General features: G+C 45.3%; 1 protein-coding gene and 1 long non-coding RNA gene across 6 annotated transcripts in view; one reads left to right on the forward strand and one right to left on the reverse strand.

The window, feature by feature from the left end:
• The window catches only part of LOC135368686 (GTPase-activating Rap/Ran-GAP domain-like protein 3), a 487,058-nt gene that overhangs the window by 120,927 nt on the left and 341,627 nt on the right, over positions 1–24,504 (forward strand). The window contains exon 1 of one of the 3 annotated variants that reach the window (XM_064602135.1): positions 4,492–7,264. The exons of the other annotated variants lie outside the window; for them this stretch is intronic. Coding sequence (XP_064458205.1) covers positions 7,095–7,264 — 170 coding nt within the window. The 5' untranslated portion in view covers positions 4,492–7,094. Of the gene's footprint in view, positions 1–4,491; positions 7,265–24,504 lie in introns of those variants that run through there. 3 annotated transcript variants of the gene reach the window in all.
• On the reverse strand, positions 454–18,204 carry LOC135368688 (uncharacterized). 3 transcript variants are annotated; one of them, XR_010414850.1, is made up of 6 exons: positions 15,164–15,314; positions 14,585–14,714; positions 13,036–13,122; positions 4,564–4,734; positions 1,024–1,177; positions 454–725 (listed from the first exon to the last, which is right to left on the reverse strand). It is a non-coding gene; the product is annotated as an uncharacterized LOC135368688 (long non-coding RNA). The 3 variants fall into 3 exon arrangements; XR_010414851.1 differs by lacking the exons at positions 454–725; positions 15,164–15,314 and adding an exon at positions 18,115–18,204 and having other exon boundaries at positions 948–1,177; XR_010414849.1 differs by lacking the exon at positions 454–725 and having other exon boundaries at positions 948–1,177.

A 24,504-nucleotide genomic window follows, 5' to 3' on the forward strand; every position in this document is an offset into this window, starting at 1 on the left:
CAGGCAGACCGCTCGTCTACCCAACGTTACCCCCCCCCCCCACACACACACACCGGGAGGATGGGTCATGCCCGGGCCCCCTCCTCACGTCTCGATAACACAGCCCAAGTATTTCTTTGTATGATTACGAAAGGCCCGTTGGGTCTCGCGGGCCAAGGGGCGCCGTCCCCGGCTGCCCCACCCTCTCGCCGGCCCTGCATGATTGCGACCTTATAGTCAGCACTGGGATTTGATCGATTTTAAAATGAATTACCAACCTGCCCAGATTTTAACTTAATTGATACGACGCGCAACATTCTACGGGTCTTGTGACCGGCTCGCCCCTTTTCAGCGCTGTGCGACGACCATCCTCCCACATGATCAATAAATTCCACATGACCAGAACACACGGAAGAAACGGACGAGTGGTCTCGCGGAGGCTATGTGCATCTAGCGTATTTTCTTCTGGGTTCCTTTTATCGCGATGTCACGTCCTACGCGAGACCGAACGGTTACTGTGTCATCAGGCGAAAGAGGCGATACACTGTTCATTTTGTCCTCTTCGTACTTTCTTTCCGCGAGCAACTCGTCTTTGTGCGCGACCTCACGAACTTTCTCGGTTTGAAGGTCAGAGTCTTCAGTCATTTTGTGTGTGAGCGATGACGAATGGAGCTCTTCCGGAGAAACAGCGCATGATGTATTTCTGCGCCGTGGACTTTATTGTTGAGACCTCTGAAAGGAAATGGCTGCAGAGCGAGTGTTGTATGAGCACTTTTATATCGAGCTATAGCGCATAGACCCTTAGCTCTTTTATTAGCGCCCTGCGCTTTAGCAACCTCTAAAGTTGGAAAAGGCAAGCCGTACGGGATACCACACATCAGTTAGCCCACTACCAAAAAGGAAAAGATAAAACCAGTAACATTATACCCTGTGAAGTATGCTACAATATCTACGAAATTAATAAAGGGAGAAAATGAGACTACATTTTACTGTTTTCCAACTACCCTTAATGATTGACGAATATGTTTACTGTTTGTACTTAACCATAAACAGTGTACTCCTTGAAGGTGACAAGAAACAGGTCTTGGAATGACATTCTCTGTCCTCCTGAACTTGGGCTCGAAAATCTTGCACTGTGCCTTGTATGTGCCTTCTAAGTCGAAAAAACGTGCATTCTTTCATGTCTGTCTCGTTGAACCTGTGCAGACAATAGAGAATTTTAGTGCATGTACACTATCGCTTCCGTACAAAAGGGATAGCGTCCGATACACTAAAACTCACTAATAGTAAAGTTATGTTAGTAGACGTGATAACATGGCTCCTGGACGTACCGTGTCTACCGCACCCAATCAAGTGATAAGATTCTGAGTCAGGAACGCTGCCATTGGTTCCGGTTGGCACGGTATCTTCCCGGTGATGTTATCAACGGTCTGCTAATACCAGATAGTTTTAGTATACCCTTGGTAACGTCACCGTCAAATTACCATGCCAACCGGAACCAATGACACAGAGCGTGACTCAGAATCTTATCTGCTGATAGGCGATAAACGCGGTATCCTACCGGTAGCGGTCTAGTAACACTTCCTACTCTCTATTCTCTAACTGCGATTAAAGGTTGCGTACGCTGCTGCTGCTACAGATACTACTGATAAGAAAAGTTTGCAGGGACATAGATTAGATTAGAGGAGAAAAGGAAAATTGTTGGGATAGTCAGGACTGCACTGGTGCGAATCACTGGAGAGTTGGAAGGAAACCATGGAAATGAGTGTTTAGTAAAAGTGACTCCGCCACGCTGATTGCGCGCCTTGTCCCTACACATTGGGAGCCTGATCTATCAAAGGAACCAAGAAAGGAGGGCGAGACCAAACACGGGCTCCCGCGAAAGGGATCGACGAGACAAGTGGTCTCGAGACGGGAATGCTTGGTGATGAGTCTAACCGAACTGAAGACACTTTTGGGATGGGACAAATTACCAATTCGTAGGCGGCCACTAGCAATAAAATTTATTTTTAAAATTTGAAAAGATGAATTATCTTTTCAAATTACATACATTTCGTTTTGGTTTAATCGTGCTCGTTTGTCTGATTGTTTCGGACAGACGTCTTCAAGCGCTCATTCCTTCCGACAACCTTTCGCAAATAGAACAGTATCGGGTGTTAACTCATGTTAAAAAAAAAGAGAGAGAAAGAAAATCCGTCTGTTGCTTTCCTGTTGAAACTGCCATGTCTGTTATGCATACGTAAATTTTTGAATCTTTCTGTTGTTTTTTTCTTTGTGGTTGTTGCTTTATTTTCTTTTCGTCTCTCTCTTTTTTTTTGTGGATAGCCCCCTACTGTAACGACATATAAATTAAGCGCTACATGTAATATGTAGTGCTGTTAGCGCTACATGCAGTGCTTGACATATACTCGTATTTTTCAGCCAGTGTTCTGCGGCGGGCTTAGAAGCCGCAATTTATTCGTTTAAGCTACAGCTGTGGGTGGCGTGTTATTCAAAGTTTGTGCTTGTTCCGTGTTAATTTACATATTAACTAATGATTTAAGGACAATCTATTAAAAGACATAACACAAGTAGCAATCGCGTTTGTATGGGGTATGCTTATTATTATACGAGAGGGAAACGTCAGCCAGACTATACCACCGCGTTTCTATTCTGACAGTCCGCTAGAGGCAACCGGAGCGAGGATGTGCTGCCTTAGGCTGTCGTGCCCTTATTATTGTTATTAGAAATGACACGGTGGTTATTTGTGCAGAAAATGTCAATGCAAAAAAAAAAAAATGCACGTAAACCAGATTATTTTGTATGTTACTCACGACACGAAGCAGAGATGAAGTTTGTTGCCGCCGCATCGTATGGCCTCAAATTAAGCGGGTTCAGGGAAAAGTGGAAGTGTTAATTGTATCGTACTAGACATCAAACCTGAGGATTTCTGGTCTCGCTAGCAGCTTTGTGAGGTTGATTAATTGAAAGTGCCAGTGACACGGATAGCACTTCATGAATAGTGAGCGTTGTTTAGCCGTGCCTTAACTACTGAACCTTCTAGCTCAGAAATTACACATACGTATATCATGAGCCACGTTCCTTTATGGTGCTGGTTGATTGATTGATTAAAAGAAAAATAAAAGAAAAATAAATCTAATTAAATGAGATGTCTAGTGCCTCTTCAGCTGAAGCACGTTTTCATCGTTCCTCTTGTACTAACTCTCGCGTTCGTGCCAGCACTGTGGCCTTTGGATCGCCCGCAGGTCATAAATGCTGCAGAGAACTGAATAGCTCCCAATATTAGGCCGTCGGGCCTGGCGGACGTTTCTGCGTTTTGTGTGAGTCACGTCAGGGCATCTGGAGGTGCCAGCTCTCGCTGATTTACGTAATCACGCAAAGCTGTACTTACAAGGCCCGCGGTTACAATACTGTCTGCGTGCACGAAAGCAGTGCATCGATATGCGGAAATTAGGTTACATAGATGAGGGAACACAATTGGCGAATTCCCACGTTCCATGAAGTCACAGGCGAAGTCCCAAAGTCCCACGCTTTCGAGAAGGCGGTGTTCTTTGGGGTGTTCCATCTTCGTGCAACTCAGTGTGGGAGGTTAAGCTATCTTAAAATGCTACATTTAATGTGTTGCGTACTGTTATGTCAACAGAAAAACGGCGTGGATAACCTCGTTATCAGCGCATTCTTCTGTTTCTCCCTCTCTCCAAATGTCTGCAGCCTAAATGCGTCGCACAACCCGTAGGGGACTATAATTGCGCGGAAGTGTGTGCGAAGTTTAGGGACTGTTTGTAGTGCTGGGGGTGTAAATTTGTGTGACAGGGGACTAACATTTTTTATTTATTTCTATCTAACATACATTGTACGCTATATAGTAAGGTTGGTACAACGAGGTGCGAAAAAAGCTGTATTAAGACGGCTTGACAAGTCCTGTCACGTGTGTATGGTGTCTAATTGCAACTTAGGGAACTAGAACGTTGTAATTACTCCCCATTATTTACTCTCTTTTTTTTCTTTTTTAGCGTGTACCACTACATATGGGGGGGGGGAATATGTTTAATGCAAAGTAAGAAAAAAGGGAAGGGAAAGGTTAGCCACGGTGTGGGCTTGCTATTCCCTAATGCTTTCAAGCAAACAAAAGAAAACAGCTGGGATACAGAAAATTATCAAAAAATACAGAAGAAACACCACAGCTTAGTACCCGTTTTTCCTGGGCTCATTTTCTTCTTTCAATTGTTCGCATCATATTTTCGATAACCGCGCCGTTATATTGGAGTGCTTCGACACGTGCTGCTTCCTTTAGAATTCCACGCTCGCACAAACTAAAACGAAAGAGTCGCATCCCACGTCCTCCTTTCTCCTCCCGCGCGGACACAACCCACGCGGTCTTCCAGCCCCGAGCGCGAGCACAGATGCGGGACTTCAACTTCGTGGTGGAACCCTCTCCCTCGTTTCCCTAGCTCCGCACGGAGGCGCAGCGCGCGCTCCCCTTCCGATCGATGTGCACGACCAGGTTCCCAAACGAAAAAGCCCTTCTGTCAAGTCGTGCCCAGTTCCTCTGTCGGCGCCTCGGACGCGCAGGGCGCCACTCACCTCTCTGTCTTGTGCTTCATCACCCAAAAATGCGCTACTCCGGGCTGCAGGAAGTGATGTGAGTGCCTTGTTTCAGCGCTTCTCGTCAAACCGACGGACGGACCCTTGACGTTCCGACTTGGCTGTGTGTCAGGAAGCGGCGAACGCATTCTGGAACTCCGGTTACGCCCCCTGTGAAACGTGGTTCGATGTTCCATGTTAGTTTAGGTTAGATGTAAGTACGGACGAAATTATAGATTGGTTTCGTTGTGTAGCCCGTAGGACTATTCAGCGTTGAAAAAGAGAGAGAGAGTGTGTGTTCTCTTTGAGGCGATGTAGACATATGTTCCTAAAGTGCGTTGTTGTAGTTTGGGCCCTAAACAGGAATGATTACTAATGTCGCTCAGTTGGAAGCTGCACGATTGGCGCACGCAGGATAGTATTCCTTACCGTTTCTGGCTGATGCATTGTAAGACAGCACTTTAGCGTATATAAAGAGCTTACTGCAGGTGGCAGACGGTATAGTTTTCTGGAGACTGCAGGTGCGCGCACAAGGAAATTGTACGTTGCACTAACGCCGTCTATAATGCCACGCGTAACTGCCAACGTTCTCCTGCGTGTTACTTAATGCGTCGGATCGCAGCCGCCGCATAACATATTTCTAGTTGTCATTCTATTGTTCGCAAATAGCACGAGGTTCATTACACGGTTCTTCTTCAGAACGCCTGTTTGCAGAGACGTCGTAGAAAGTCGCAAGTAGAGACAGACGTCTTACCAAAAACGAAAGGAAGAAAGGAAAACAAAACAAACAAGAAGCTAAATAGGAGAAGTCGATCTCATTTAGACGAACGCCGTCTGGAGGAAAACCTACCCATTAGTCGAATTTGCAATTACCAGGACTGTCGGCAATTAGGACTTCGGACACGGAAGAAGTTAGCAGCTCGGCGCCATTAAGAACGACATATATCTTTGGCGGATATTCCCTGCGGGCATATTAACGCGCAAATATTGTAGCTGGAATTGACGGAGGCTCTCGCGACACGACGACTTGTCTTCGTTAGTGCGGCAAGAAATCCAAAGGAGGGGAGGTGTATAGATAAGGTAACTGATGTGATTCTGACTAAAATAATATAAGGGAAAAGAAAGAAAGTGGGCGAGAAATATCGCACGTGCATCTCTTTTCATTCAAATTCAAATTCAAATTTACGTGCAAATTCAGACGCGCATTCATATTCTGATTTTCTCATCCGTTCTGTCCGTTGCGCTTTCTCTTAAAGGTCTTTTATTCTCCGAGATAAATTGAGGGTAATTTCAGAAACCTCGAACAAAAACCGGAAAGAGAAAGAGCATCCAGGCTGAATTACTGTCGCTTGTTATCTGTATAGCTCCTTCCTTTTTTTCTTTCGGCTTGACAGAATCCATTTCTAGCCCTAACGGTTTCCGAAACGCTGCATTTGCTGTGTTTGAGCTCGATGTCAAAGTATAGGAGAAAGGCATACTTTTCCAGGGCTGAATTTTAATGCGAAAGTCGCTTTTCCATGTGGATCATAACAAAAAAAAAAAGATGGTTTGACGTTCGTTGTCTCGTCAGCATCGGACTAGTGCAGATAAGATCGCTATTATCACTATAATCGATACCAAAGATACGACGCACTTTGTGATATTGTTATATAGTAGACACGGTATACATGAGGTACTGGGCATAGCGCTGACACAACCCTACGAGCAAAAAGCGGTACAGGGCAGCTCATCATTCAGACCAGGACTAAATATGGAAGGTATGACGATATTGCGTTCTGCTTGAAGATGGATTGCACGCACTATAGTTAAGGCCCCGTATAGATTGCACGCCTTATAGTTAAGGCATCGTGCCAATGCTTCATTTTTGACTGATCTCCCTCAATATAAGGTAGCGCACTGTGAGCCCTCTACGTAGAATTGCAGATCTATATCTTCCATAGATGGCATGTAAAAGGAGGCTACAAAGTACAACAGGGGTAAATAACCCTGTCAGGGACCACTAGAACACTCGCTTCCCCCGTAGAAAATGTAAACGCACACCACAATATGAATCGCCTTGCACGAGCCGAACAACCTTAGGCTCCTCAAATGAACGTAGCTGTTGTTTATGTAGCATTGTATAGGGCATGCCGGAGGAAATGGTCTTTCAATCACAATACTAATGACCACCGGAGCTTTCGCAGCAGACGTATCTCCTCTAGCTTAAAAGAGTAATACATTGTGTGCTTCAGAGGTAGCAGTCGTTGTAGACCCTGTGTGTTGTTGGCCAAACAATTAGCTTGCGTGAACAGTGCGTGAACTTCGCTTTGCACAATAGCGAAGTTTTTGCGGCGAACATTCGAAACGTCGACTACCGAGTGGACACTGTGGTGTTTTTTTATTTTTTGTTCGTCGGCAATGGACTGCGCATGAGGACTGTGAGTGGCAGCTGCCAAGTAGGAGACGCGGACACTGCTTTTGAGTAGCGTCGAAGTGCCAGAAGTGTCTTCAAAGTCCTTTCTGCTGCGTTGAGCAGAGTGTTGTGTACAGCTATGTTGCCCAAGCGATCAGGACGCCCCCTGTTTTTGATTTCGTCTCCGTCGAAGAGCTCGAGCAGCGGTGGACTGAGCAATCCAATGTTGATCAAAGTTCAGTTGAAGGACGACAAGCGAAGCTGTAGCCTGGACATGCCCAGTGCCAGAACAGTGGTTCCCTGGACACGGTAAGAAAGTTCTACAGCTGTTACACGTGCAATAGGAATGATGTGCATTACACATGGCGGGACTCATGTCTGAAAGCCGTGGTGGTGGTCGGAGCAGTCTTTCTGTCTTGCTCTCTCGTATAACCTATGTTAACCTTGACATTTCCGTGTGCGTGAACAGAGCTCAAGAACCGTCATGGGCCCGGGTCGGGTCGGGTCGCTGCGGCCAAAGTCTTATTACGATTATGTGCTTCCAAACGCCAATACGTTCCATTAATATGTAATAATTCATCACGCAATGTGACCGCTTCACTCCAGCCGAACTGTGTCATTCTGGTCGGAAAAACATTGTGCTTGTCGGGGTTGTACAACATGGTGTTCGGCACCGGAAATGTGCACACACGTGGAAGAGACGACTTGCTAGAACGACACAACAAAGCAGCGAGTTTCCTGTACCCATTAACAATTGATACTGACTCCAAATAAGAAACCGAAAAAGGGAAGGAAAAGGGAAATAGGTTTACACACAACAACGGGAGGCAAGCCGACGCATCGTTGATCAGTACAGCTCGAAGCACGTCGTCAAAGTTTGTAACGGTGTCAGTTTGAAAACTCTGAGCTCTGAATGCATGCTCCTATGCAGAGTCATTCAATATTCATATACGCTGAACAATTGTTTACACTTGTCTTGGGGGGATGTAGTGCCTCGATAGGTAGCAAATACATCCCCTTTTATCTTCTGTCATTATGCACATATTGACGTTGCACGAAAGAGCATATCCCCTTTTGTCAGTTTGCATAGTTTGCATATCAAAACCGTGCCGCCTTTTTTTATATGTCAGCTAAGTCAGGACGTAACCGATAAAAGAGACTACACGTGTAGCATGAGAAAGATCTCTCAGTTTACAGGTTGCAACTACAGCAAACCAACCGCCTGCTTTATTCTTCTTCCGTGCTTTCAAAGGATATGATGCGAGCAGGTTTTAAATTACACCATAGTATGTGCGAAAATACTCCATAGTTGTAGAATCGACGGTTTTTCAAATCACAAACGAAATCTTATACAGCCGTACCCTGGCGGTCATTAGTCCGTTTTTAGTGCGTCGTATGCTCTATCCCTTACGTGCGCAAGGCAATAGCGGTCGTTGCACTAAGACTCACTGTTCATGACATACATGTAGCGTACGAACTGAAGGGACCGTGACAGTGATGTTATAAAGAAGGAGAAGAAAAAATGAGAAAGTCTGCTGCGACGAAGTCGAACTGGCTACCCCACAACTCTACCCCTGTCAGACCGGCATGCTCGAAGAACTTCGGGGAATTTTCATTTGCAAAAAATGACCTTTGGTCATTGAACAAAGGTCATTTGAGAGGCCGAAGGCCATTTCTCGCAAATGACATTTGAAATGCTGTCTGACTATAGGGAGGGAGTTGCCTCAGGACAGAAGCCGCCGATATTTCGAACAGAGACTGTTCTTCTTCTGGGCCAAAGAAGAAGAACATTCCCTGTTCGAAATATCGGCGGCTTCTGTCCTGAGCAACTCCCTTCCTACATTCTACCGGTTCGCTGGATTTCTACCCATCTATGTCTGACTATAGGGTATTACACACAGATAATACAAACAGATGAACGAGTTAAAGTGATGGAGTTCAACATGTAGTTCGAAAGTTTCAACCAAGTGAGTTTACAATGTCTGAATCGCTGGAGGCACATGCAGCAGACGCTCAGCCATAGAATGCACATAAGGTGTTCGTACGTAGAAAATATTCGCAAGTAGAAAGAAGGGGAAGTGTGTATACATTTCAATGTCTCTCTTTTTATTTATTTATTTATTTTTCTTTCACATTCAAACTCTACTCCACTCAACATTTGCATAAACACACCTGTACTCCTTTGTTACTCATGCAAGATTAAGCGACGTCTGTATTTTCCTTGCTGTAGCAATTTAATTGTGAGACACGCTGCAGTTGAAACTGCATTACTCAGCAGAGGGCGGTAGTAGAGGTTTGGCGCAACACTCCCTCTGTGGCAGAGGTTATACTTCTCCTCTCAAAAGTCTTTTGATTTATACTGTGCGCTGGGACCAATCCATGAATAAAACACTTTATAATGTCTGCACTCAGTATAAACAGGTTGTATTTACTAAGGAGACACTGTAAAGGACGCGGGACGCGACTTTCGGTTACCCATCATCGATGACTTGTTTTCTTTGTCCTCTCTGTATTGCCGCTCTCTAAGGTTCATGCGGCGCAGACTTTATAGGATAACTGGAGCAAGGAGGAAGCTCCAGCGTTTTTGTGACCCTGTTATACAAATCTGTGATGGTGAACAAGAGGGCCTGGAGGATTTCGATAAGGCCCCTGTGCTCGTAAATGTCTACTGCGTCGGAAACTTTAGATAATGACGCCAGGGGTCGTTAAGTACTGATGGAAGATGCCTGTTTTGAGTTCTTATATCACTAGATTACACGTTTTCCGTATGCAGCGCGTATAAATTGCAAGAAATAATGCGTGCCGTCTGAGGTGACACAGCACTTCAGCGTAATAGGTAGTAGTGTCAGTGTTCGAAGAAAGGACGAGAGGCTGCCTCTCGTCCTTTCATCCCAGCACCCGATTTTTGAAAATCGATTTTAAGCAAGAATGAAAATAGCTTGCTCAAATTTTAACTTTGAGAGTTCTGTCACGCCGTAAAGAATCATAGAAGGTAAGCAGAAGCAAAAGTCTCAGGTCCGGAACCGCCGATATCTCGAACTGATCGAGGCCTGCTACAATTGAGTTTTGAGAGCGATGTCAACTGGTGTCAGACCGATGTCCTATATTGATCAAACCATTAGGCGCATGGCATGACGCTTTACCATGGCGCTTTCTCGACACCCTCATTCTCCCTTAGTACTGGAGTCGATTTCCGCTGTTGGAACGTCTTTCCCAATAATTTCCAGTACGTCGAACCTACATCGCAACCTTATTCCGTTCACCAACGCGCTACGACAGTTAGTCCCCACGCAGGAGGGAGGGCAAAGATTGGAGAAACCACGTGACCAAGTGTTTGTCCAATCACAAGTCAACAATAAAGGGGGGATTCGTAGACCCGGCATGGGCTCACAAAAGAAACCACGTGCGCCTCAAACCTTTAAATGCCTCTCCCCTTATTTGGAGAGAGGGACCATTGAGGTCGCTCCACGGGCAATAGGGGAGAGTGGGAAACTGGAGAGCTGCGCGGACCGTTGACCTACTCGCATAGCATATTCAGCGTTACGTAAATTCCTGCATAAAGGCTTTCGCACTATGCAATACAGGATACCAGCGGCATGGCCGAGCGTCCCTCTCGTTGGTGGTAGCCAAGGTCGTGCTAAAAACTGGGAGGTGGTGGGTTCGAATCCTACCACCGGCTATGCTGTCTGAGGTTTTCCGAAGACGAATGTCGACACAGTTCCCCCTGAAGTCGGCCCAGGACGCATACTAACCCCCCCTGTCCCTCACTCCTTCCTGCTGTCCTCTCTCCATCAGCGGTGTCCAGACGTACAGAACAGAACAGGCGGTGTCCAGAACAGCAGGAAGGAGGACAGGGGGTTACTATGCGTCCTAGGCAGACTTCAGGGGGAACTGTGCCGACATTCGTGTGGAAAGTCTTCGGAAAACCCATGGGAAAACCTTAGCTTCGCACCGGTGTCACCTGCCAGTCTCGGCGTGGATGGAAAGCGGTCATCCTAACCACTTTGCCGCGAAAGCTGGTCCTGTACTTTGAATATATTGAAATGTTCGATTTTGCGTTCGCAAGCTCAGATATGCTGCTCGCTGCGAGGTGTCACAAAGAAAATATTCAAGATAGGCCCTCTGAAACTTATTTCTGCTTCTCTTGTTGTTTGGGCTGGTGAGGTAAAGCAAATAAACAAACGAAAACATCAGGAGATGTCGGCTCCTGGAACCGAGGAGGGAAAAATGAGCCGAGAAACATGGCTTCAAAACGAAAACAAAATGACCACCAAGTCGTTGTTTCTGGATAGATTTAGGGCGTAGTGAACAGTTGCACACGACACTGTTTTAACATATCTTTCGAAACTATGAAAGAAGGAAGTCACTGAAAAGGTTTCAAGGAGCAAGGTTTCGCGATCCTTTCATTGCTCTTAGGCACTTGAGCCTTGTGTGTTGTGTTGTCCTTTCTTCTGTGTTCCAGCCTCAGAACATCAATTTCCATCGTATTTCGAAACTAACTTCAGCCGACATATCAAGTGCCCATGGGAAAACCGCATAGACCCTTATGCTTTCTGCATGACGTTATAAGTAATGCTAATATTGCTCAGCGACGTGCTGCAGGAAAGTTTTCAAGCTTATAATATATGTCAGTCACAAACTTTCTCTCATCCAAACGGTCTGAAAAACTTGCCTAGGAGAAACATTATCCCGAAAGGCCGGAGAATCACGCGCGAATGGCAGAGATTTTCCACCTCATTTCCAATCGCACCAGTTTCGGTGTCGTTATTCGCATGATATACCCAAACGTTCACACTTCCTGGATATTACTTGACCATCAGGGTGGTAAATCTAACTGTAACACCGTGTACGAGCGAGCGCCTTCATCGTATGTTGCTTCCGTTTTACTTTTGCCACTTCATCTGCTCTCTACCGATTCGTGCATCCATCACTGCTTCCTTGGTCGAAATGAGGCGTGATCTTCGCACGGTTCACGCTCTAATTGGTTAGCACAACTGATGACGTAGCTATTCAGCCTCGTGCCCAGCCGCATGTTCCAAATTGTACCCGTGCCATTTGCATATTGGCGCTACAGGCACGCGTCGGAACACAGCTTCACATCAAGCAGGCCACACGTAGTACAAGCCTGCCAACTGAGCGCTTCTGGAAAAGTGGTCTGCATAACGTCTACGGGGATTATCTCGTCAAATGTGCCAGCTGTAATTTTCTATCTAATTAACACGTTGGATGTATGGGAGCGCTGAAATGCGCTGTTCGGCTGAACGAACTCCGACTGAATCTTTGTTTTTTTTTTTTTTTTTTTTTTCTTCGCGTTTCTGACTCGTTTCGCAGCTCGATTGCAAATTGGGGGTATTGGACGAAAGAGAGTATTTTAAGCGACACGATATCGCAGAATATATGCATAATACATGCTGTGTATACGTGTAGGTGTTAGAAAGTAATAGAGGGGCACGCGTAAGGGATTTTCCAGGACTGGGCTTAATCGGTTTATCTCAATACGGGGTTATTTTTATCCGGTTAACACCGCTCTTACACAACAGCGACATGATAATTCCGTGATTGCTTCACTTCCTCGCAATGTGAAATTTATAGTTGAGAGCCACCTGCTAACAAGCTCGGCTTGTCGGAGGTAGAGCGGTCTTCGCGACAAGCGATACGGCAGTGAAATATTCGATACAAAAAAAAGAAGAAAAAAAAACGTGTGCCAATTCATATAGGCTAAGTCGGGGGATTGCGCCCACGTTTTCGAAGAATAATTTTTATAGAAGCAAGACGCAGATGTACAGAGACAAAAATTCAAATTAGTGTCTTCTGCCTTCTGGTAGTCGAATTATCTGGACAATGGAATCGTAATATTTTATTAGTAACAACAAGCAACCCTGAAAAATTGCCGCGTGCTTTGTGGGAAAGCGCCCGGATGATGGGGTAATGCCCCCCTTTGCTATCGGGCGAACCTTCGACACACAAATTCACTCTTTCGCTTCCTGCTATAGCCCGCACACATATCCCCATAGAGTCTGCAGGATTCGTGCAGGACACAGCCCCAATTGTTCTACAATCTCATAAGCCGTGTTACTCACCTAGTTCCGTGTTGGTGAAAACCGGCATTTTCTAGTAACTCGGAACGTGCCGAACAAGGAGCACTTCGTTCTCGTGTCCAATGTCACCTGTGAGTGCCCGTGGTTCAGTTTTACAATACATCACAACGACAGAGGTTCGTCAAATAGAATGAGTAACGGCTGTGATCTGTCCACTCAGACCAGTGACTAGCTTTAGTCCTTCACTCACTTGTCAGGCCCACGTGTACCTCGATGTAGGAAGTAGATGAGGGCAGAGGCTGAGTAAGGACAAGGGTCGTTCAAGGTAGACCGAGAGTTTTATTCATTTAAATGCAATGGGAAACGGTTTTTCAAAGTATTAACCGTGCGCATCTAGACACTGGTGCCATCGCTGTGGCAACTCTGTGATGCCTTCGGCGCAGAAAGATGTGGGCTGCAGTCGTACTGCCACTGCAGGACATCTTTCTGGAGGACTTCATCTGTGTGGAACTTCTTTCCTCCAAGGTGCTCTTTAAGGGGCCCAAAGAAATGGTAATCGCTTGGGTCTAAATCTGTGCTGTAAGGGGCATGGGGCAAAACCTCTCAAGTGCATTTCGGCCGGGGTTGCTCCCGTCAAATTCGTCGTGTGAGGTCGTACATTGTCACGAAGAAGAATGACCCTTACGGATAACATCCCAGGTATTTCTTTGCGTTTCGCACGGCACATTTTATCAACGTGTAGTACTGGGCTCTGATCGCAACCCCTTGCTTCAAGAAGTCCACACGGATGACAAACCGCATTTCCCAGAAGATAGTTCCCATGGACTTCCCAGCAGACTGCTGCACCTTGGGTTTCTTTGGCTACGGGGAAGCGTTATGTCGCCATCCCATGCTGCTCCTTTTTGTCTCTGGGGTGAAATGATGTATCCAGGTTTCATCACATTTGTTGATCGATTGCAAAAATTTGATTGAAACCTCGGACTGAAACCGGTTTAGCAGCTGCCATGCGCTCTCCCTTCTGGTCACAAGTGAGATCTCGGGGAACGCATCTTGCACAGATTTTTGCGGAGCAGTAAGTGCTCGTGAATGATTGTCTCCACACTGCCGACACTAATATTACGCTGGACTGCAATGTCCCGAACTGTTACTCGCGGGTTCTCCAGGATGGCTTGCACAACGCCTGCGATGGTCACTGGCGTGACTGCAGTCGGACGAACGTGTTCACGTGATTCATTCATCGCCATACCACGTCCTTCGCCAAGCTGTCTCCACCATTCGGCGGCTCTTCCCCTTGACATCGTTTGTTATTGTTCCTGTAATCTCTGCAAAATCTCAGCTGGTTTAACGTTCCCCTTCACGAGGAACTTGATCATGCATCGCTGTTCCACAGCTACAGACACACTGCTCGCTGCCATAATAGCTGCCGCAGCTGCACGTGCTGCTGACCCGAGAAGGATTGCTCTTCGTCCTCCGGAAGCTTTATTCAATTGCATTTACTCACTGATTTTTCTCGAACAAAAGTCTCTGTCAACCTTGAACGACGCTTGTAGATGGAGGCCTTCCATCACAACCCGCGGTACACCGGTCTTACCTGTTTTCACTGTTTTCAGCCTCCTTCGAAGGGCTGGTGATGGGATGCGGAACTTCCTATAGCGGCAGCGTGTATGGCGCCGCCATGTCCGACACATTTGACGGCTGCTTCCAGCTGTTCGGCACTATAGCTGCAAATTAATCCATTCGAACATGCTTGAGTCATATTTTTACCTGAAGTTAAACGAAATCTTTGATATCTACTTGGAGGGTTAACAACACCAGGGGCGAATTTCTCAACGTCTTGCGGCCAGTTTTCCCCGAATCCGGTTCGTGCACTTTCCCCCTAGAGCTTCGCACAAATAGTAAGTAGTAAGCAGTCTCATTTGAGGAACGCAAAACGGATGTACAAAGGTTGTTACTTGTTCAATATCCGTCATGATTTATGAGGGAAACATCCGGAAAGATGGAAATTGATGTTCCGAGGCTATGGAACACAAAAGAAAGGACAACACAACACACAAGCCTCAACTGCCTACTAATTGTCCTATTCACACTTGTATGCATTACCACGTTATATTAAATTTTCCTCCAACAAGAACAATGAAAGGTGGGAGTTCGAGTCCTACAGCTGGCTAACCTTTTCAGTGACTTCCTTCTTTCTTCCGAAAAGATATCTGCCAAGATGAACGCTTGAAGCAGAACTCGTGCAAAATTTATGCCTTAGAAACGGGCCTAACACGCGTCTTTGCGCGCTGCAACAGAGCAATACGTTACCGCCGCGTGCATCACTTCTCCTTTTTCTGTTGACATGCTACGAAGTTACGGTGGCGAAATCTTTTAAAACGGTTTTTGAAATTGAGGTTGACTGCCTCATTCCCCCGCATTCCCCCTAATAGAAGTTAAGAGATATATGTTCAAAACACTTGCAGTTGGCATTCTAGTCAACAAGCAGTAACGGCAATATGATGGAAAGTTATTGTTCTGAGGCTGGAACATACAAAGGGACAAACACAATACAAGCCCCAAGTTGTCTGGGAAGAGAACAGTTGGCCGCTGTCTGGCTTTTTCGATGACTGCCATATTTCCGGCAGTTACTAGGTTTCGCTAAACCTTGTAGCGTTTCCCATGCCAAGCGAGAAGACAACCGTAGTGCCGGTGTCGCCATCTATACTCGTGAAATGACGAAACTATGGGTTTTGAAGCGGGGTCGCTGGTATGTCATACTAGAGGTATACCCGGTAGTGTAGTGCGATCTTCTTGTCTCTCTGTCCCTTGTACATTTTTGCTGCGTTTAACACCTCGAGGACGATACTATCTTAGCGATCAGGACAGTCACTCTCGAAGTCGACAAGGTAGAACATGCCCTAGCCCCAAGCAGCACAATGTATTGAAAGTCGAGTGCAATAGGGGTGGACGGTATGTGTCTTATCAATGTTCTTTAGCTCCACGACTCTGTTCAAGGCCTTCCACCTACCCGTCCACCCCTATTGCACTCGACTTTCAGTACATTGTGCTGCTAGGGGCCGCTGCAGACGAAATTGGTGACGTACGTGTCGTAGAAGGGGACTACAAGAATTCCCCCACCCTCATCGTGACAAGACTAGACCAAGAGGTTCCTTCTAGCCAAACTTTCTGGCCAAACAAAGAAGCCTCAGAACAACTGGTTCGCGGACGTTTTGAAGGAAGTCTTCGATTTGCATCTAGCCAGTGATGATAAAATTCCCACAGAGCGTACGGGATGTGTTACAGATTGTGTCTTCGTCAGAGGCATAGACAAGCTAGTGGTTGCCGAGTATATCAGCTATTCAGCGTCCACAGGCCTCTACTGTCCATCGTCGAAGGATGCCCACGATGTGCATATAAATGATATCGCGTTTCAATGCCAATCTGCACAGCGATTCTCTCTGTCTCATGTTCCCCCACGAGATAATAACCGGGATTTGAGTATCTATCGTCAACACTTACGTGACTGACGCTGAAAGGACCAACTTCCTTCCGTGGACTTCGCTCATCCACATCGGACTCAACGCTTAGATAAAATCACGTCACTACAGTGTTAACTACAAACAGAAACAATCTATGAAGACTGATATTGCGAGCGAGTTGCATGGTACGAATTAGGGCGCCGGTATAATTCTATTGACTTGCGATCAAATTGAACGATACTGTGTTTATGAATGGTCTTCCTCGAACTAGATTTATATCCCGTCTCGTGACGCTCGCGGGATACACACAGATATGAGGCGCCCATTTACTGTAGGTATAGCCTATTCACGGCCGTGGCCTATTCATGTCCGACGTAAGAACGTATTCCTCTTTTTCTTCCAATGTTGAGCCACCCAGAAGACGAGATAATATTTCAAACGTTGCACATGCAATTTCTTCGGGTCACATATATATTACCCATGCCACTGTATTATCCACAATTCATGATATCACCTATGAACGATGTACGTGCATACAGTCTGGCCCGATTGTTGTGCTGGCAACCAAGGGGATTATCGTGATTATCGGAGTAAAGAGTGTGTCGTGAAGCTGACGGTGCGTGCCTCCCATCCATAGGTGGGGAGTAACGTGTTACAAAGTAGTGCGTTACCTGTAACGCGTTACATTCGAGTAGTGAAATATGGTAACGCATTACATTTGGGAGAAAAGTAATGAGTAACGTAACGTCATTACATTTTTACTAACTAACGCGTAACGGCGTTATGCGTTACTGCGAGTTCGGGAACATTGCTTCATCGTCTAAACTTGAAAGCTTGAGCGAGTACCGTGCCTGCAGAATCCGGGAAAATCCCAGATTTTTTCTATTCATCTTCAACAATGACAAGAGTGTCATGTCAGCACCCACGCAAACGAATGATCATTGACCTACGGTGGTTGAGATATCACCTTTGTTTATCACCTCAATTTTTTCACTCCCTCTGGTATTTTTCGGACGAATAGGGCAAAAGCGACAGAAAAATAGCCTCTACCCTCTGAACAAGTAACAAAATACCAAGGGATTGGCTGTTTGGATTTGTACTGTGTGAGATAAAAGGTCACCGTCTCTATCAACCTTGACAAGAAGCACTCATTGTGATTAGGCGTTCTCTCAGCCAAACAAGCGAAGATTAAAAATTTGAACATCAACTAATTCTGCGTTGCAATAAATCGTACATGTAAGTTGTGGTCATGCGTGACCCTTGTTTGTGCTCAACATTGCTGGTATTGATTTGCGGAATGCACTTATGTGACTCAACAACAAATGGTACATATTATGAGGACAGCTGGTGAAGTAATGCAAAAGTAACAGCATTACTTTTCAGAAGTAATGGCGTTAGTAACGCGTTACCTACTACTGCGATAGTAACGAATAACGTAACGCGTTACTCTTTGAAAAAGTAGTGAGTAACGGTAGTGCACTACAAAATAAAAGTAACTTCCCCACCTATGCTCCCATCACATATCAAGCAACACAACACCGTTGTTGAACATGACTATATGCATGGCTAGATATTTCGCGTGCGTAGCCCACCTTTTTTGTTGTTGTTATTGTTATTGTCCTTCGACGAGTGCCACTGAACTCAAATCTTCCCCTTTACTCACGTTATGTCGTTGCGCCCTGCTTATGCGAAGTCATTCGCGGCATTCGAAGGCGGTGAATTTCTTCAATTTTGCCTTCCAATCTTGCCTGCGTCACAGATGCCCTTGTGTCGCTTTTATCTCGGTGACCTGCAACATCGCTGTCTTTAACGTTCCACCTCATAAACCGCCTGCCGGGTATAACGACGTACGTTGTATTCCCCTTTCGTCCCTCTCTATACGAACTTTTCCCTCTCACTTTACCCCAAGAGACACAAACTGCGATGCGATCACGTTCTCCCTTAATATCGGCCAGGTTATGCCGGAAGTCACTTATCCGCCAGGCTGCCACCCGTTTTTTTTTTTTTTTTTTCCCCATGGAAGTCCGGCTGATAAACAGACGCATTTCCGCACGAAGAAATATGTCGCTATCTGCAGCTTCGTTTACAGCTTCGGATGACCAGCTACGAAAGGTTGCGCTACATTCGTCATGGCGCTCACGCTGTTCGGCTACTATGTTTCGGTTTGCTTGCGGGGAAAGCTGTGTGATACACTGGGGTGGTTGACGCGTGGGCGTTTATGGATGATCTCCTCAATTAACAGTCGCTGTTTGTGTGGCGTGATGGAATGAAAACAGTTTAGGCGGTGCTCTTCTATGGAGGGAGATACACATCTTAAAAAGTAGTTCTCGCTTGGGGCTCGGAACATCTTTCGCGTTCGTGAGAAATAATATGGTGCTAGCTATGTTAGCAGGTCAGTTGTGGTGAAATTTATTCAACATTGTGATCACACGAGGTGCACACACAGTTCACGGTATTGTTTACACATTTATACATAGGGAGTGACTTTTTCGGGTTACATGCCTTTCTCAGATTCGGGGGGTAAAAATCGGGCGCTATTTTTAAATCTGTAATTCGGGGAGAAATCGGGCGATAATTGTGCATTCGGGTGTTTTTGTTTCTCCTCTTGTCTATTGAGTCCTTTCCTAATCTCTCTTTTTTTTGTTGTTGTTGTTGTTTTTTGCGGGATCATGACCTTCCAGCGGTAATCCCCGAAGGCATAGACAATGTTGACACACATGGGTGTATTGCTGGGAACGTAAGTGACCCATTCTTACATGTGTTAACACGTGGCGACGTTTGTTCGTCTTCAGTGGAAACGTCACTTGAGGATTTCATAGTGACTGGAATTCGGGGAGAAATCGAGTTGAACCCGAATTGGTCGGAGGTCAGTTCGGGGAGAATAATCTGGCGGAATCGGGTTTAACCTGAAAAAGTCACTCCCTATTAAATTATACACTATTCACAATTTTTCGTGTGGTTAGGTGCGAAATGCACAAGCGCTCATGTACACTTCATCTACGTAGCTGTTCTTGTATTCATTTGTATTGCTTCGTCGTTGTACTGTTGGCGGCGAAGCTTTGAGAACCGTTGCTCCGTTTTTCATATTTCTCTCTCCTTCTTCTTCTTGTTCTTCTTTTTTTGTTGTTGTTGTTGTTGTACTGCACAGCCACCTGCACGCACTTCTGTTGTTTTGTGGACTACTAGCTCGTTTCCACTTCATTCTCATATCACTCATCTAATGCCTCACATGTAATGGGGTAGGGTGCTGTACCCCGGGGATGAAATAGCTCGTGCCATCGCCATCGTAAATTAGTTGTTGTTGAGAACTGTTGGGGAACGGAATACTCACGTAACGACAATACACATTCGCTAACTGATATTATCATTCTTGATGAGTATTCGAAGGCAGTGAGGCTGGAATCCTGACCACCTGATTCATAGCCTCACCGACATGGTCTCGAAAAATGAATGTTCCTGCGCAGACACCAGCGGTACAACACACAAGCACTGGGCCACACAGACAGAAAAAGACATATAATAAAAATACTATTTCTGAGAGCGACCACTACAATCCATTAGAGAGGGGGGGGGGACGAAAAAAGAACGACAGTCCCAGCGGCATGCTCATCCAAATGCATATTTAACGCATACCTAGAGAGTTGACGTCGTCGGACTCTGTCTAGTCTGTCTTCATGACAAAGGGTACGTCACTTCCTATGTGTACTGAACCAGTCACAAAGCGAACCTTCCGCATCAGTTAAAAGACGGTCCCCAACAATGTTCACTGCGCGACTGGCACAGCTGGCATTAAAGCTTTAGCGCATGTGCAGCAACACACAACATGTATTATTCGTAAAGTTAAATAAACAAGGCCTTCAGTCCGGCTGTCTCACGGCATTCATGCGGGCTACTGGGTTGATAGAAGGAAGCGAGATGGTGGAACGGTGCCAAATATTCTTTCCCATATTGGGATTTGTGCTGTTCAGTACTCGCTAGCAGGATGCAGAAAGGGGGTGTATCATCATCGAGGGAAGTTTGCCCTGATAAGGCGTCCGAATTAACGAAGGGACATTACGTAATATGAGGCGTAAATTACTTTCCTTTATCTTTTTCGTGCGGCGATGATCTATGCTGTGTGGTGGTGTTTGGAAACGCAAAGGGAGTGATAGCGTGACGCTGAAAGAAATTGCTTACATTAAATGTCACACGTGATGACCTTGCTAAAAGAGTTAAGCATGCTGACCAATGCTGTGACATGAAGCTTGACTAAATGTGCTCTTTAAGTGTTGAGAGAGGTCAGCCAATACTTGGCTTGCTATTCTTAAAAAACATTCACACACACACACACACACACACACACACCACAAACCCCCACAGACACACACACACAGCACAAACCCCCCACAGACACACACACACACCATGAATTCTTCTGCTTCACCTACTCTACCCCTTTCCTGTTTTTGTTTGTTTGTTCTTCTCTTTTTTCTGGCTCTATTTTTTTCACCCACAAACGCGTTTTGGAGTAGCCAGTTGTGACTGGGTCGGGACTAACCGCTCCATATTTTTCTTTCTTTTGTCCAATCCAATTCAATCCAATCCTTTGAAAATTCTCTCAAAGCGTCTGTATTTTTTAACTGGTTCAAAGAACAGTCTTACGTGAGTTCAACAATTCTATACATGACATTCGCGGGTAAACATAAACCCCCGCCACAACTTCCGGTGCCACGAAGGCTTCCGGTCCTTCCGCGACTAAGGACGCTTGGAACCAGCTGCTATGCAGAAATATATCTTTCGCTTTCCTAATTTGTTGGAAACTGGAGGCGTACGCCTTTTTGTGATAATTTGAATTGCCACAAAAGGTGGCGGTGGTGGTGCTTGTGAAAGGGCTCGAATTGGTACAAAAAGGTGTATACGACATTCTCTCTCCTCAAATCAGTATATCAATGTATCAGTAAATCAACTGTATATCAATCGCCACAGTGGATGGCGCAGAGCGTGTTTGCTGTGAAACCGGATGTCGTTTTGGCACCAAACGGGAAGCAGTGAAAACGGTATGTATACGCACAAGGACGCCATCTGTTATGCAGTAGCGGCACATTATTTTGACCCTTGACATCCACGTCTGTTATCTACGCTGAACTACGAGATCTGCTCGCGGCTTTATCAGAGGGATGAACGCCTGGGGGATACAATAGCACTTCAGATAGCGTACATTATTCGGCCTCCGTAATCCGATTATCTTTGAGAATATTGCTCTGGAGTAAAATGACATTAGAGGAATACGGGTATGGGCAGCTTATGCACTCCGCGCGCGTCTAATGGGTTTTGCCGTATCCTTTGTTTGAGTAACACGCTCCAACGATCATTTCCATGGCGCGGTTCAATTTCGTAAGGGCTCAAGAGAATTCGAGGCGTTTTGAAACCAGCGACCTTTTCATTCTCTTCTCTAGTATTTCGAATCTTCTAAATATTACACGAGGTGCATAGAGAGCGTGAATATTACACATTACATAAGTCTCTTGTTACTAACGTAGTTCGCAATCCTCTTAGAGCATCATCATCGATGGTTTTATCCAAGATCGAGGAAAGAAGACTGTCGTTAGTTAACCGTTTCACCTTCTTCGCAACCATTCTTCAAATGCGCCTCAGTTGCTCTTTGGTGCACGTGTTCTTCTACTCTTTGAAGTTGGAGTTGGACGGACTACTCTTTCTTTTGCCACTTCTTTCGCGTTACACTCTTAAAAGGGAGCTCGAGTGTAACACGCTGAGGGCCAACAATGCCCGGGGCGTACGTTTTTCTTGTGACAGCTAACATGAGTGCACAAGTGTCACAAAAAGGCGTACGCCTGCCGTTTTCAATAAATGATGGTTGGCAAGGGTCGTGTTAGGCTGTAAAGTTCGGTTTTTAGCATGTAATTTTCCCGTTCCATTCCCCTCTTTCGCCAATTTCAACGATACTCCTTGTACACTTTCAAATTGTTCCCTGCATCATCTCAATTGTTTTTTTTTTTCTTTTCCCATCGCTTAACGTACTTGAACGATCTGTCTACGATTACTCGCGACACAAACTACAAAAAATATATAACAATCACATCCAAGTTTCCACGCGTCCGATTATTAGTAACACGAAGTTCCCGCGGTACATTCATTTAGTCACAACGACGCGTGCTGTTGCCTTGACAGAAGAGAGCGCATGAATTATGTTGCTTCCTTTTCTTGCTGTTTCGGCCAACGCGCAGGCCCTGTTCTATCGGGTTACCGGCGTTGGTTTGTGCGCAAGGGTTGCGGGAGGGCTCTCCGGTTACATTTGCAATGACAATCAATCCACACATGGCCGGCAAGAACGAAAAGCAAACAGGACGTATTCTCCGTAAGGACAACAACAAAGTTGCGAGATTCAGTTACCCGGCAGAACAGCACGGAGTACGTAACGTCTAGGCAAGATATCACGTTCTCCTCCATTGAAGGATCCTTCTTTCAGGCGTGTGTGTGTGTGAATGATAGTACGAAGACGGAGGCTATACTTTGAACTATAAGAAAGGCGATTTCGGCTAAATTTGTACAGTCTCATTTATGAGTAACATAAAAATAAAATATGTTATGAAACTGTCGATAGCCGCAGTTTCCTAAATGTCCCAGTTCTAGAGACCCAAAACTTGTCTACTGATTGTTGTTGTGTTTGTTGTTTCTTTCCTGGCTTTTCTTTTGCCTTTTTTTACTTTGGACGTGTTTGTCCCTTCAAATGACGCACCCTTGGAAGTCTTTGAAAAAAAAAAAAAAGTGTTAGGTTCGTGTCCTACTGCTGGCCAACCTTTTCAGTGACTTCATTGTTTCATTTACGGTTGCATCCTATGCTTTGTTTCACTCGCGCATCCATTATTGTGGAGCAGCATGCCTGTGACCACCTTAATCACATTAACATATCTTACCGAGGCAACTAGCCATGAAACCAGTACATAAAGTGTGTTGAGCGTATTTCGTAATACCTCTGTGGGTTCCGTGTATGAAGATCATTATTGGGATGGGTGACGTCGCGGTAAAAGTAATACCATGGATTATTTAGTCCATATTTCACTATCTTTCTTTCCGACCATTTTAATAAACAGACAGCTTGTTCTCGTGTACTCATCTGCATACAATGTCTATTTTCGCACTTTTTGTGTGGCTTTTGCGGGAAAATGGAAACGTTATGCCGTCCGGAGCACATCATTTGACTCTCTACGAGTATTACCGTACTCCCACATGTATCTTACATTCTGTGTATTGAATACAGATACTTGGATACCATCCCATTGTAATTCATGCAGTAGTTAGTAGTTGTCGTTGTTCTTGAATACATCACTGCATAAGCGGAGCATCTTGAATGGTCGTTAACTCTGAAATAAATTACACGTGAATAACACATTCACCTCGTTAAACACATTATTTAATGAAGCACACGTATGACTAAAGGCACCCTCCCTTGACACCTAAACCGTTTGTGGCACTGTCATCCTGGTTAGAATGCGCATATTAAATTGAACTGGAAAAAGAAGAAGAAAAAAAGAAACATGGAAGATGTAGGCTCTGTTAACATGGGTACTGGCTACGCACATCACACCCTATGTTATACACATATATTATAGTCCCTATATCATAGGGAGACTTGTTGTATAAATTGTATGCGGATTGTGTGGATTCTAAACGAACGTTTATCCGCGCCTTGTTCATCGAGCGGATGACCTATAGAAGCTAATCTTGAAAAACAAAGAAGAAGAATAAAAAAAAAGCTACGTGTTCGACCAGGTAGAGTATAATCAACAGACAGCGGATATATACACTAAAAATCCGTGAGACATGCATGCAGTTATGCAACGTTCACACACGCAGTGAAACATGCAACATCAACTTTCGAAGCACGTTTATTTTCACACGAATGCATTATCTCCTCAGGCTACTATCCCCTCGACGCGAATGAGAAATAGCTAGGAAATGAAAGGTAACACTCTGTCAGTTCGTACCTGAGGTTGCGGATTCAATACACTGCGTTGTAGCGCTCCAAGTTACCGTACTGAAGCTTTGATGTTTG

This window comes from Ornithodoros turicata, chromosome 9 (genome assembly GCF_037126465.1).
Source record: "Ornithodoros turicata isolate Travis chromosome 9, ASM3712646v1, whole genome shotgun sequence".
NCBI lineage: Eukaryota > Metazoa > Arthropoda > Arachnida > Ixodida > Argasidae > Ornithodoros > Ornithodoros turicata.